This window comes from Hibiscus syriacus, unplaced genomic scaffold, assembly GCF_006381635.1.
Source record: "Hibiscus syriacus cultivar Baekdansim isolate YM2019G1 unplaced genomic scaffold, ASM638163v2 tig00110597_pilon, whole genome shotgun sequence".
NCBI lineage: Eukaryota > Viridiplantae > Streptophyta > Magnoliopsida > Malvales > Malvaceae > Hibiscus > Hibiscus syriacus.
The window spans coordinates 351,814-367,686 of NW_024062795.1; the positions used below are offsets into that span (position 1 = coordinate 351,814).

At 33.4% G+C, this 15,873-nt stretch overlaps 1 protein-coding gene and 1 pseudogene across 1 annotated transcript; one reads left to right on the top strand and one right to left on the bottom strand.

Moving 5' to 3' along the window:
- Positions 1-3,169: 3,169 nt before the first annotated feature.
- On the bottom strand, positions 3,170-5,876 carry LOC120134765 (annotated as a pseudogene).
- A 1,417-nt stretch (positions 5,877-7,293) lies between these two features.
- Positions 7,294-14,121, top strand: LOC120134762 (ABC transporter C family member 3-like). Its single transcript, XM_039151195.1, has 16 exons — positions 7,294-7,388; positions 7,891-8,002; positions 8,459-8,520; positions 8,642-8,729; positions 8,859-8,920; positions 8,998-9,094; positions 9,290-11,116; positions 11,306-11,392; positions 11,487-12,104; positions 12,181-12,345; positions 12,440-12,734; positions 12,817-13,031; positions 13,107-13,412; positions 13,502-13,565; positions 13,663-13,902; positions 13,986-14,121. Exons 2-16 carry the CDS (start codon positions 7,904-7,906, stop codon positions 14,081-14,083), a joined length of 4,323 nt encoding a protein of 1,440 aa, XP_039007126.1. The 5' UTR covers positions 7,294-7,388; positions 7,891-7,903; the 3' UTR covers positions 14,084-14,121.
- The last annotated feature ends 1,752 nt before the right edge of the window (positions 14,122-15,873 follow it).

Sequence of the window (15,873 nt, forward strand, 5' to 3'; positions counted from 1 at the left end):
AACTAAAATAAGGGGTCGTCTGACATAGAGTATAAAATTAGCTTTGAGAATAAAATTACTGGAATATAGTATTACTTGATATAGTACTGGGAATGTTATATTACCTTGTTTGGTTTGTTTTACATGAATGTAAGATTACAATATTTGGTTAAATTAATATGAGATTACTAGAATATATATTTTACTAAATTAACCTTGTGATATATATTTTTTAAAAACTAAATTATTAATATTATAATAAAAATTTATATAAAAAATTATAAAAAATATATTATTTCATTATTTTTAATTTATATATTTTTATTTATAGAATCTAAATTTCTAGAATTTATATATTTTCTTTTATAATTTTTTTTAAAAAATAAGTAGAACAAAAGATCCAAAGTAGTATCTGAACTTATGTGTAAAGCTAACTCTGAACCAAAAGTTTCATTTTTTTTTGTACTTGCGTTATGGATTATGATCTAAGGTTTTGTTTCGTGGAACAATTTAAACTTGAAATTTTATGTTTAATATATTAAGCAAATTTAAGTTATGGGACAGATATCGATTAAAATTCTATTTTATTTTATTTGGATAGAAATCACAAATTTTATTAAAATAGAAAATATCCTAAATCATAATTGTAAATTAAGCAAATAATTAGAATGATATCCTATAATTATTGAGACAAAACTAGCAGCTTAAAATCATATAAGGACCATACAAGGAAAGATTAAAACCTAATTAAAAAAACTCGAATAAAGATAGATACAAACATATCTGACCGCATAACAGGTATTCAAATTAAACTCGAGCGATGTGAAAAGTTATATACGAACGCGTAACGGGTATCCATGTCACGCCCCCAAAACTCGGGTTAATATTTTAGTCTTGATAAATCAGAATTTTTATTGGCTTCAATTATTTAATTTTGAAATAAATTGAATAAATGCTAATTTTAAAGATATTAACTTATCTTATAGTTTTACCAATTTATTTAGTAATCAATTTTCCTCAAATTTTCGGTTTTAGAATTCAGTTTACTTTTAGTAATCAATTTTATTATAATATTATATGTAGAAGATTATTTAATAATCAAATATTTGACTCTATAAATGGGAAGTATATCTTAACATTTAAAATTATGAGAAAAAAATATTATGAAGAGACCCATTTAACTTTTGTGATTTACATTATACAATAAATTTTATGGAAATGTTAAAAAAGTGGTTTGATATATTTATATAAATATTAAATTTTAAGACACATAAGATATTATGTATATATATTCCTCGTGATGTTTAGGTTTATATAATAGTCTATTTTTATCACTTGTGGTATACAAAATAAGATCACATCAAATTTTAACTCTGCGGGTGTTTTTCTTTATATTAATTTTAATTTGTTATTTTTCAGTTTATAATTTTCTATGATCATGTTTAAAGAATGTTTGGCAAGATAATACAAAATAATACGACCGGAATAAGGTTAATTACTCTCTCTCCCTTTGCGCTGTGGTGATGGTAAGCCATTTCCTTTTTGTTAGCTCCTGCGATGGGACCACCATACTCCGGCAAGTGGTCATTCAATGCCGTAGCGACTTTGAGAAGTTGAGACGATGCCATGGTAGGCGGCGGCAAGTTGATGAAGAACTCGTCGGAAATCAATCGGTTGTTGCTCGATGACGATGATGATCTGTGCATGTTCTTCACCCTTGAGAAGATTAAAATGAAACAAAGAAAGTGTGGACTGAATTCAAGAAGAAAAGATGTTATATATATATTGTTCAAAGCCTTGATTTCAGCTGGAAATTGGAAACTGAAATTGCCATTTTGGCATTGCTTCAAGAGTCAACCAAAAAAAGTTGTGATTTTTTTTTGGTTCAACGGTTCCAGGATTTCGCTTGGATGAAAAGCAGCTTGAAATGTGATTGAAGGGAGCAATGCATGTGCATGTGATGGACAGAAACGTTTAATGCAAGAGAATGGAAGTCTTTGCTTGGAGATCTGCAATATCATAATTTTCAATCGCGGTCGTGAATTTCAAGTTGTTAAATACTATATGTTAGAAGATAAATCTATAGAATTTTAAGATATGAACTATAAGATTTTAGGGGAAAAAAACAAATTTCCGATTTGTTAAATACTTCGTACGGGTAGAGACTAAAGAGTAATCAGTCGATTTTAAAAACCAACTTAACCGACCAAATTTTCATTCTTTAACCAAATTAACCAATCAAATAAAGTTCAATATTAATTATAAACTTCATCATTGAGCTTTTTTCTTACTCATATTTTGCTCATCAAACCTTAAAAATTTTCAAATTATTCATTAAACTTTTGGTTTACTCTTATTTGATTAGTTGAGTGTTAAACCATAAATGGAAGAGAGACGTGACAATTATGTGTGCTGATATAGATTACTACGTTTTCATTAATATAAAATCTATGTATTGTCTATGTCATTCTTTTTTTTTTATCTTCTTCCTCCAAATATGAAAATTTTATAATTTTATCCAAACTATAATTGTATAATTATTTTAAAAAATGTTTTATAATTTTATCTTTGTTTCTTGTTAATGTTACAATTATCACCCTTTGACGTCTTCTTCAACCACTCAAAATATCGACGAACTTGCTTTAATCTTTTATCACTATATTAGCCTAAATTTTACCTAAATCATTTTAAAACTCATAAAACTCAACCGTAAACCCAAAACTCATAAAACTCTAAATCACTCTAATTTATAATATTCGTCATTCGATTAATGTGAAATCAAGATATTCAGTTCACTTCACATTCCTCCACTTTTCCACTGTTAAGATTAAAAAATGTTTTATCATCAAGAAATCAGAAGGAATTCGAAACTAGAATTTTATTTAGAAAAATTTGGAATCATTTCATTATTTTTTTTAAATAATGTTTAATTATAAAATCGTTTCAGTCGAATAATCATTTAAACATCGGTCGGTTCAGTCTATTGGTTAAACTGGAATTGTCTTCTCTTCTCTTATCCCAAGTACCTTCCAAGTATACGATGGTTTTGTTTCTAGTTAAAAATTTGCATACTATATTATTATCGTATGGTATTATAAATAGATATTATTTAGATGAGAAAAAAAAAACATTATTCAACTGCTGTTGAATGAAAAACTTACCAGACAACTACAAGATGTAGATTACGGGAAACACAGGAAACTGAAACTTTGATGTTCGGACAAAAAAAGATCTCCTTAAAGATACATATTCATGGTTGATTGTCACGAGTTGTCCGTCTCGTTACACGGCGCCCCCAGTAAATCGAACCACTGTCTGAAGAAGACTCGTCCTCGTCTCGAGTGGATCCAGTTTCCCCCTCATAGCTTTCTCCCCAATTGTCTTGTAGATCTCCTAATACTCGATTGAGTTCTCATCCCTGATGTGCCGGACCAACTAGACCCTGGTCGAAACACTAAAACGAGGAAAAAGACGGTGAGCCAACTTCCATCATCAATGGGTAAAATGCTGTTATCATCAGTCCCCTCCTCTGCAAATGAAGATTGCAGTGAGCCAACCAAGTCTCCGAGGTCTCTCTGCCGTTCCAACCTCCTCCAATTTTGTTGTCGCTCGGGATCAGCCTCCGATGGCCGCACAGTAGGGTGCTCAAGCCTTGCATGCTTCCTCAAGTCTTTATAAGCACCAGAAAAATTACATGTGTCAGAGGCACAGCTTCTAGGTTTGGCATTCATGATACGGCGAGCTCGCTCAACAACGATCCAATCTTTAATCTCAGCACAACATAGAGGACACACTAGTTTTGAAAGTTGTGAAATTGATGGAGCGGAGGGCCCTTGCTCGGTTCTTTCTTCCGGCAAATCTGTTACAGTTGATTCTGAAGTTGCCGCTGGTGATAAGTTTGTCATAACAAGTTGAACTCCATCTTGTTGAGGATTTTGTGGTGTTGAGGCATGCACAAATGATTTGCGAAATTGATCAAAACAGTAAGAGTGGCGATAACTTGTATCGCACATGAATGGACGGCAACCCTTCTCGTGGGAAGAACATATGAGGAGAATTGCATTGTGTGGATGCTCCATGCAGACAGGGCACCTGGCTTCTTCCCATTCCTTCAGAATTTCCTCAGTTTCTGAAGAGAGCTTTGCAGATTGATGACTACAGCTGGAGCTGCATGGTAACGGCCATCTCTGATACCCATCAAAAGACACGGAACGATCTCTTCTCTCCTTTGGCATGTTGGAACCTATAATGTATATTCCAAATGACCAGATCTTTGAGGAAAGCAGAAACTGGATACTTGAAAGCACAAATGAAATAACATCGACATTAGTTAGTTTTTCCCCATACAAAGGATAAAATTCAACAGAAAATAAATCGAGTCAAGGAGTACGACTTAGAAATGGGTAAAAACAATATTTCGCAAATACATCATAGATGTTCAAGGGGGGAAAAAGAGGAGGATATCGTATATTTAAAAATTAATCTGAACAACATTGTAAAAGCTCTGGAAATAGAAGATAGATGTCACACAAAACAAACTCTATGGGCCAAGTATCTGACATTCAACAGCTCTACAAAAAAAAAAAGGACAGCTCAATAAGCAGAGATGATTTTAAGAGTTCATTATAATTCCAGGAAATGTAGGGGTTAGTTCATAATTAGATCTAAGTAGTGAACATTCTCATGGCATCATCCTTACAAAACTGTCATTTTAAGAACCGGAAAGCTAAGAAGAAAATCACGATTGTCTGTCTGTGGATAAGCAACAAAATTAAGCTGACAGCAGCATTGCTGCTTCGATTTGCTCCCAACATCAAAATCATTCTTTTTTATTGCAACGATAAATCAAACCAATGTTAGTCTTCTATATAATGTGGGAAAATGTTCTTAACCATGTACAAATTCTTCGGTTGATTCAAGAAAAACCCTTCCTGATTTAAACAACTCAAAACAGCCTAAAGCACTACAATCAAATGCCACACTCCGCCCCCTAACCAAACCAATCTTACTTTCGAAAGCAGCATATATTATCACCAAATCTCAAGCTAGCTTCGTGTCCTTAAAACATCTCATTCGGCAACTGACGTTCACCGGGTCTTAAACCAAGTTCAGAAAATAGCTCTCAACTGAAAATAGCAACTCAAAATCAATTTGAGAAACTAAATGCTGTTTTTGATCATTTTGATTCTTCGGGTTAGTCATGCTACTGTCTGAGACTGCAACACGACCAAATTATACATAAACAAAGCCACTACATAAACCCCAAAAATGCATTACATCTAATATATCTTTATTATTTCAAGCCAAACAAAATTAAACTGACATGTAGAATTTATCAATTCTCAACACTGAAACTAAACCATAGTATCATCTCAAGCCAACAATAGCACTGAACATTGAAAGAATTAACTTCACAGTTCACAATATAACTATAAGCTCTTCAATTCGACCAACTTTCCACGTCAAATTAATCCCACATGAAAAAAAAGGGAAATCGAAACACGAGGAATAAAAGATCTCTGAGTTCCAATGAACGAATTAAATTAATTTCGAATACAACAAAAATATAAGCTCAAAATCCCCAGCCTCAACCAAAAAAAAAAAGTCTTTCACAATCGAACCAAATGAAACGAATCAGAAAATCTTAAGAACCCGATCCAGGGAAGAACATGATAGGGTGCAAAAATCAGACCATTCGAAGTGCGAAATAAAACGAAAATTAAGAGATTTTTGGAATTGAGTATTTACCAGCAACTTCGAGCTTCGACTTGGAGGCTTAGATCCTTTCAACAAAATTCAATCTTTTTTGCGATTTTCAATATACTGATGGATTATAAATTTGGTGGTTAGGGATTTGAAATGCGAGGCAGATGCCTCTTTCTTGTTTGAGCTCTCGAAAGTTGAAAGAGAAATAAATATGTCGGCTCTTCGGATGAAATAAATACATAAATAAGGGAATCTCGAGTCGGGACAAGGCAGAAGCTGACGTGGCTACCTTGTGTTCGCAGCTGTTAGTAAATGGTTATTTTGAAGTGGACGGCAGTTGGCAGTTTTGTATTGGAGTGGCTGAGGGACGTGAACCCTTCATCAGCGAGCGGCGGTCTCGGCGTTTGTTGAGGCCACTATTCACTTTTTCTTCCTTTCATTTTCTAGAGTTCAATTACACAGACGCCTCCAATTAATTCATGCACTATTGTCGATTTTATTATATAACAATTAACCGATCGTTTAAGTTAAACTACAATTATTATTGGAGATAAGGCCGACATTGTTACTGGCATTGCAAACTGCCATTCCAACTGTAAGTAAATATAAGTATATATATATATATATGAAAACGCAGATTTCATGGTTTGCTAAGGCAACCATTGTTGCATACACTTGACATGCTTGCATATACATACGCAGATGGCTAGAGTAAGGATGCTGTTATGGGCAAAAGCAAATCTGAATCATACGGCTCAAGCTCTCATAATCTCCACAGGTAGTTTCCACCATCATATTCTTCAATTACCAACATCTATGTAAATGAAGATATTGTTCTATTACTGACTTTCGTTTGGGATTATACAGGTTCAGCGGCTTGCTTATTTTACAGTTGCAGACAAGATTGTGTTAGCAAAAGAACGCATTCGAGGCTTTAATCTATACTCTGTAGTGATAATCATGAACTTAAATTGCAAACAATTGATATATATATCATAATTATATACATAATAGATTTTATTATGATCGTTAAGAATATTGTAGTGTGTAACAACAATTTCAAATAATACCGTTATGATTATTATTCATAATGGACCACTATTTGAATCTACGGTGATAATAAAAATATTGGGTTATACTCCATAGCCGTTACTCTTCTTCACTTTCTAAAAGAAAATAGACTGGATTAACGTTTAGCTTTCATAATTACATTAAATTAACACCCAAATATATATTTGGATTAACGTTGTTGCCCTTAATACCAAATTAAAGTGTATCCAATTATACGGTTTAATGGTAAATGATTCTTATCTTTCCAATTATGTTAATTTTATCTTTAAAGGTACTGAATTTACTCTCCTGCTTCCACGAGGATTAGGGTTTAAAAATTCGTTTTGTTCCTGAATTAGGATTTTGTTTAAGGCGGCTAAGGCATTGCTTTGGCATTTCACTCTATATATACAATTTTATATTGCCTTCTTTTTCAAGTTTTTTTTTCTCTCATTACAAATACTTCAAAAACTCTAGCAAGTTTCCCCACTTCCTCTAGTCAATTCCCATTCTTCAACTTCCAAATTTCTTAGTTTTTCTCTTTAAACTCGTTCTTTGATCTGAAATCTCATCTGGGTATCTTTTATTCATCCCTGAACATTGAGCATTCATCATCTCCATTCTCAAGTTATTCGTTTTCTGGAAACATACTGGTAAGTTTTTTTTCTTGTGGGGTGGGGGTTGTTTTTTTTCTTCATCAAATACCCATCTCATGTATTTATTGCTTTCTGTTTATATTCTGATTGGCCTCCATTCTCATTTAATTCAATATAGTTTTATTTGCCCATCTTTCTTTCATATATAATTATCGGTTTCTTTGATTGTTATCTGATTGAGTTTTTGTTGTTCTGCGTCTTTGATTGTTTACTTTTGCTTAAGCAGTGTAGGAAAGTTAAGGTTTAATCTTCGTCTTATTCTTTTTTGGGTGGTAATAGTGTAGAAGCAAATTTTATTAGTATTTTGAAATTAATGGGTGGTAATAGTGTAGAAGCAAATTTGATTAGTATTTTGAAATTAATTAATATTTTGTGTCTTTTTTGTTGATTAATGATCATTTGGAGAAATTCTTGTCGACTGAATTATTTTTTTAAAACTATTTGATAATTTTTTTAAAAAGAGTTTATATTTTGTTCTTTGCTATTTTGATATATGAAGGTTATCACTTATCATGGCGAGTCGAGTGATTGAAGATAAGAAAAATGAGCAGACAATTCGGGGCCTTCTCAAAAAACTGGAGAATCGAAGATGTATTAATTGCAACAGTCTGGTATCATTTTCTTTTTCTTTTTATTGTTTTCTTGTTTATGTTTTCATCCCATGATTGTAGTTAGAGAAATGACATGGAGTATTTGGTGATCATGTCGCCTTGTCCTGCGTTAGATTGATGGAATATTACTGTGTGAATTGTTCGTCAAGCATATTTGGTTCTGCTTAGGTTTGTTGTTATGACTACTGAGATAGGTTGTATTGTATGAATATTGATATGAATTTTGCAAAATTAGGATGTCTGATAAATGTTATGATGATTGCTTGAATCTTCACTCAACCTTTTGGGGAGTGTTTGTTCGGATACCCTTGCTTTTGAAATTTCATAATTGGAATATGATTTTTGCAGCATTTTGCTTATGCCAAATTGAGTTCGGTATCCTATAATTTTTAAAATATGGAGTGCATATACTTTCTCTATCACAGTGTTGCTATTTGCTAACTTGCACCTGATCAGGGGCCTCAATATGTTTGCACAAACTTCTGGACATTTGTTTGCACCATCTGTAGTGGAATACAGTAAGTATTAAGGTTTATTTACATTTTGGCTGCTGATTAGATTATATTTGAAACTTTAATGCCTTTCTAATTATAATTCATAGGTTTACTAAAACTGGCCCCTGGCTTTAATTGTTTCCAGCCAGGAATTCACACACAGAGTTAAATCGGTGTCAATGGCTAAGTTCACTTCTCAGGAAGTGACTGCTCTTCAAGAAGGCGGAAACCAGGTAGAGATAAAATCCTCTCCTTCTTTTGAGTTCTGATGGTAAAAAGGAAAAAGAATTGTGTGTAGTTTTCCTCTCATTCTGATGTTCCAGTTTCTCATTTCCCCCTTCATTCCTTTCACTTACATACAGCGTGCAAAAGAAATCTATTTTAAAGAATGGGATCCTCGGCGTGATTCTGCTCCTAACAACAGGTTATCACTCAAATATCCAATTTTTATTTTGTACTTTTATTAGCTTCTATGTTTCTGAGTTAAAATTTTATTACCAGCAATGTGGAGAGGCTTCGAGGATTCATTAAGCATGTCTACGTGGATAGAAGATACAGTGGTGAGAGAAACTATGACAAGCCTCCTCGAGGAAAGATGGTAAGATTCAGTTTCCCATTCCTATGTTCCATAGATTGCCAATCAGTTATGAAGTTGTGAGTTACGATGTGACAAATGGTGACATTATAGGTTATGTCCCTGTTTCCTTAAGAGGGAGTTTTAGATATCTTGATATTATTGAATCAGCAGCTGAAGAGCGCCGTGTAACGATTTTCTGAATTGTGCATTATGCAGGGTGACAAGGAAGACTTCTATGAGAACAAGAGGATAGATGGATATCAGGTTGAAGATACCCTACTTGAGGAGCCCCTTTTGAATGGAAATTCTAGTGTTAGTAACGGTGTCGAGTCGAGTGAGAAAAAAAGCGATGCTACTGTAACGCCGTACTCGAATGTTGGTATTTTCGACCTTCTTACATTTTCTTGGATGGGACCTCTTATTGCTACTGGCAATAAGAAAATTTTAGACCTTGAGGATGTTCCTCAGCTGGATAGCAGTGTCAGCGTCAGCGGGGCTTTTTCGAAATTCCGAAACAGGCTAGAGGCAGCCGACAGCGAGGGGACTGGAGTTACCACACTTAAGCTGCTAAAGGTATTGTTCTTCTCAGATTGGAAAGATATTCTTTGGACTGGTTTGTTCGTGTTCATGTACAGTGTGGCTTCATATGTCGGCCCGTATCTCATCGACACTTTTGTTCAGTACCTGAGTGGACAACGGGAGTTTAAAAATGAAGGGTATCTATTGGTTACTGCTTTCTTTGTTGCAAAGCTTGTAGAGTGTATATCTCAGATGTGGTGGGTCTTTAAGTCACAGCATGTTGGAATTAGGTGGAGAGGAGTACTGATTGCAATGATTTATAATAAGGGTCTAACCCTTTCATGCCAGTCGAAGCAGAGCCAGACCAGCGGGGAGATCATCAATTATATGGCTGTCGATGCAGAGAGGGTCGGTGACTTTTGTTGGTACATGCACGATACATGGACCATAGTTTTACAGGTTGCTTTGGCCTTATTGGTCTTGTATAAGAACCTTGGGGCAGCAACCTTTGCAGCTTTTGTCACAACAATACTTGTTATGTCGGTGAACATTCCTTTGGGGAAAATGGAAGAGAACTTTCAAGAGAAGTTGATGGAATCAAAAGATAAAAGGATGAAGGCCACATATGAAACTTTAAAGAATATGAGAATTCTCAAACTTCAGGGGTGGGAAATAAAGTTTCTATCTAAGATTTTGGGGTTAAGGAAAGTCGAGGAAGGATGGTTAAAAAGATTTGTTTATACTAGTGCTATGAGTAGCATTGTTTTGTGGGTTTCACCTTCATTTGTTTCATTGGCCACTTTTAGTGCTTGTATATATTTACGCATCCCACTCGAGTCCGGGAAGATATTATCTGCACTTGCAACATTCAGGATTCTTCAAGAGTCGATTTACGGTCTTCCTGATATGATTTCAATGATAGTTCAGACAAAGGTGTCTCTTGATAGAATCGTGTCCTACCTTCGGCTTGATGACTTGCAGCCTGATGTTATGGAGAAGCTTCCAAGGGGTAGTTCTGATATAGCAATTGAAATCGTTGATGGGAATTTCTCATGGGACTTGTATTCTCCCACACCAACACTTAAGGACTTGAATTTGAAGGTTTTCTATGGTATGAGTATTGCTGTTTGTGGTACAATTGGCTCCGGCAAATCGAGTCTACTTTCCTGTATTTTGGGGGAATTATCAAAGATATCTGGAACTCTTAAGTTGTGTGGTACAAAAGCCTATGTTCCTCAATCACCTTGGATACAGAGTGGCAAGATTGAAGACAACATATTGTTTGGTAAAGAGATGAGAAGGGAGAGGTACGAAAGAGTGCTCGAAGCTTGTAACCTTAACAAGGATCTCGAAATGCTCTCATTCGGTGATCAGACAATTATAGGTGAGAGGGGAATCAATTTGAGTGGTGGACAGAAACAAAGAATACAGATTGCTCGAGCTTTATACCAAGATGCTGATATATATCTTTTTGATGATCCTTTTAGTGCTGTGGATGCTCACACCGGATCACATTTATTTAAGGTAAAATAACATGCAATTTTAAAAGTTATTTACTCTTTAGTTTATATAGTAAGCAATAATGATGTATCTGAGATAATCAATTGAAATACTAATATTTGCATTTTGTTCTGACTAAGGTAAAATCAATTGATGTTTTCCCTTTTTTTTGGTGCATTGCCTAATTATATATGGTTTATCTTTGAATGACAGGAAGTTTTACTTGGCATTTTGAGTTCAAAAACAGTGATTTTTGTCACTCATCAACTTGAATTTATACCAGCTGCTGATCTAGTCCTGGTAAGTTATTTATCATTTCAGTGGTTTTTATCTTAATGCCTCAAATTCATGAAACAATATCGTTACAAAGTTCAACTTCTATTTCTTTTAACAGGTGATGAAAAACGGGAGGATTACAGAAGCTGGAAAGTATAATGACATTATCGATTCGGGATCTGATTTTAAGGAACTGGTGGGTGCACATGAGAAAGCTTTGTCAGCCCTTGATCATACTATTGAGGTAGGATCTGTTTATGAAAAGTGTGTAAGTGAAGCAAATGGTGTTATTCGGGAAATGTATAAAGAAGGTAATGAGATTAGCGAAGTAGATGATGTTGGGCCAAAAGGACAGCTTGTTGAAGAAGAAGAGCGGGAGAAAGGAAAAGTTGGGTTTTCGGTCTACTGGAAGTATATCACAACAGCATATGGAGGAGCTCTTATACCTTTTATATTGCTGGCACAAATTCTCTTTCAAGTTTTTCAAATCGGTAGCAATTACTGGATGGCTTGGGCATCTCCTGCTGTTGAACCTCCAGTTGGGAACGTTACACTAATACTTGTCTATTTAGCTTTGGTCATTGCAAGTGCTTTTTCTGTCTTTGCCAAATCCATCCTTCTTAAAATAGCTGGATATAAAACAGCTACTCTTCTATTCAAAAAGATGCATTTATGCATTTTTCGTGCCCCTATGTCATTCTTTGATTCGACACCTAGCGGAAGAATTCTAAACAGAGTAAGTATATAGTATTTTTGGTATGGATTTCAAGTATTTTAATTCATGTTTCTTAAATTTTCTTTTCTCGACTCAGGCTTCTACAGATCAAAGTGCTGTGGATTTGAACATCCCAAATCAGGTTGCGGGTGTTGCCGTCTCAGTTATCCAACTCCTTGGAATCATTGTTGTCATGTCACAGGTTGCTTGGCAGATCTTTATCATTTTTATTCCTGTGATCGCTGCGTGCATTTGGTATCAGGTAAATCTTGTTCTACCATGTTGTATGACAAATGATGGATATCGAATGCATAAAACTTAGAGATATGGATTCTCACGAACTTGTAATCTTGCAGCAATATTACATATCTTCTGCTCGAGAGCTTACACGGTTGATTGGAGTATGCAAAGCTCCAGTAATACAGAATTTTTCTGAAACAATTTCAGGGGCAACGACTATCAGGGGCTTCGATCAAGAATCAAGATTCCAGCAGAAGAACATGATACTAATGGATGCGTATTCTCGCCCAAAGTTTCATGCTAACGGTGCAATGCAATGGTTGTGCTTCCGCCTCGACATGTTGTATTCTATTACTTTTGCCTTCTCTTTGTTCTTCTTGATATTTATACCTGATGAAATTATTAATCCAGGTAAGTAATTGCATATCAAAGTCTTAAATTTAGTTAATTGTAACGGAGATAACGGTTGAATACGTTTATCTTTTGTTTTTAGGCATTGCTGGGCTAGCTGTGACATACGGGCTCAATCTAAATATGTTGCTATCTATGTTAGTATGGCAAATTTGCAGAATGGAGAACAAAATAATATCTGTTGAGAGGATTCTTCAATATAGTAGCATTCCTAGCGAGCCTTGCCTTGTGATTGAAACTAATTGTCCTGACCTTTCTTGGCCATTTCGCGGAGAAGTTTGTATTCATGATCTGCAGGTAATGTCGTTGTACGATGTTTATAGCTAATTGTAATGTATTATTTTTTGAAATTTATGTTTATGGTCGAAATAGGTGCGATATGCCCCGCACATGCCGCTTGTCCTACGAGGGCTGACATGCACATTTCCCGGAGGGTTGAAAACTGGCATTGTGGGGAGAACAGGCAGTGGCAAAACAACTCTCATACAGACACTTTTCCGAATTGTTGAACCTACAACAGGCTGGATTATTATTGATGGTGTCAATATCTCATCAATCGGACTGCATGATCTGCGGTTACGACTCAGCATAATTCCTCAGGATCCTACCATGTTCGAAGGGACCATACGAAGTAATTTGGACCCTCTCGAAGAGTACACAGATGAACAGATTTGGGAGGTGGGTTCATTTCAGGTTTTATCCGTACCATTTCTTTTCTAATTAAATGCAAAGGCAATCTTTTTTACATCTATCGATGTAACATGTAGGCATTGGATAAGTGCCAACTTGGAGATCAAGTTAGAAAGAATGAAGGCAAGCTTGAGTCTATAGGTTCGATATTCAATAACATAACATACAAATTGTTTAAAATCTAGTCGATTCGATTTTTGAAAGCAAAATTTATGTAATTATGGCATTGCTTCTGCAGTTGGTGAAAACGGAGATAATTGGAGTATGGGTCAAAGGCAGCTGGTATGTCTTGGGCGTGTGCTGCTCAAGAAAAGCAAGATCTTAGTACTCGACGAAGCTACATCGTCAGTCGATACGGCTACCGATAATCTGATTCAGACGACCTTAAAGGAGCACTTCTCAGAGTGTACAGTAATAACAATCGCCCATCGAGTAACTTCAGTTGTCGATAGCGATATGGTTATGCTTCTAAGTCAGGGTTAGTATTGCAGTAATTTATGATTTCATTGGAAAAAACAATTTGAACTTCGTTGCATTCTAACCTTCTTTATAATTTTGCAGGAGTTATTGAAGAGTATGATTCTCCCGCTAGCTTACTGGAAAACAAGTTTTCATCATTTGCGCAACTTGTAGCAGAGTACACTATGAGATCAAAATGAACCTGTAAGTTCACCATTTTTTTAAAAAAAATGGTTCCAAAACTACAACGTATCACTGTTAAAATAATTTTATACTTAAACTCAAGTAAAAATAGCATTTATTATTAATTAGCAATTCCCAGCTTGAATTCGGGAAAAAATGTCATATGGTATTTAAAATGTTGCATATTTTTAATAACTATTATATGGATTTTGACTCGTTTATACATACTTATGTCTTCTTCGTTTTAACATAATATTATCTAATTAATTTTATGTTATAATACAGATAATTTTTAGATATGCTAAGGGCAATTTTTTAACTCTATAAATAAAATTAAAATATGATTAAATATATGATCATTAAAATATTTAAATTGTTTTTTATGTAAATCAAACAAAAAGAAGAAAGAGGAAGAATCATTAAGCAAAGATAATGATTGGAAAAAGTATCTAAAATAACGACGACTAGAGTTATTTAACGATAATCTCCATAGAAAAAAGTATATGAAATAGCGACGTTTAGAGTTAATGTTCGAGGAATTACATAAATGTGTTTGTGATAAAATATTAATATTTATGTAAAATTATCATTATTTTTCTTTTGAAATAAAAGCAGTTAATTTATTAAGAAATAAAAAATATTTAAAACTAAAATAAGGGGTCATCTGACATAGAGTATAAAATTAGCTTTGAGAATAAAATTACTGGAATGTAGTATTACTTGATATAGTACTGGGAATGTTATATTACCTTGTTTGGTTTGTTTTACATGAATGTAAGATTACAATATTTGGTTAAATTAATATGAGATTACTAGAATATATATTTTACTAAATTAACCTTGTGATATATATTTTTTAAAAACTAAATTATTAATATTATAATAAAAATTTATATAAAAAATATATTATTTCATTATTTTTAATTTATATATTTTTATTTATAGAATCTAAATTTCTAGAATTTATATATTTTCTTTTATAATTTTTTAAAAAAAATAAGTAGAACAAAAGATCCAAAGTAGTATCTGAACTTATGTGTAAAGCTAACTCTGAACCAAAAGTTTCATTTTTTTTTTTTGTACTTGCGTTATGGATTATGATCTAAGGTTTTGTTTCGTGGAACAATTTAAACTTGAAATTTTATGTTTAATATATTAAGCAAATTTAAGTTATGGGGCAAATATCGATTAAAATTCTATTTTATTTTATTTGGATAGAAATCACAAATTTTATTAAAATAGAAAATATCCTAAATCATAATTGTAAATTAAGCAAATAATTAGAATGATATCCTATAATTATTGAGACAAAACTAGCAGCTTAAAATCATATAAGGACCATACAAGGAAAGATTAAAACCTAATTAAAAAAACTCGAATAAAGATAGATACAAACATATCTGACCGCATAACAGGTATTCAAATTAAACTCGAGCGATGTGAAAAGTTATATACGAACGCATAACGGGTATCCATGTCACGCCCCCAAAACTCGGGTTAATATTTTAGTCTGGATAAATCAGAATTTTTATTGGCTTCAATTATTTAATTTTGAAATAAATTGAATAAATGCTAATTTTAAAGATATTAACTTATCTTATAGTTTTACCAATTTATTTAGTAATCAATTTTCCTCAAATTTTCGGTTTTAGAATTCAGTTTACTTTTAGTAATCAATTTTATTATAATATTATATGTAGAAGATTATTTAATAATCAAATATTTGACTCTATAAATGGGAAGTATATCTTAACATTTAAAATTATGAGAAAAAAATATTATGAAGAGACCCATTTAACTTTTGTGA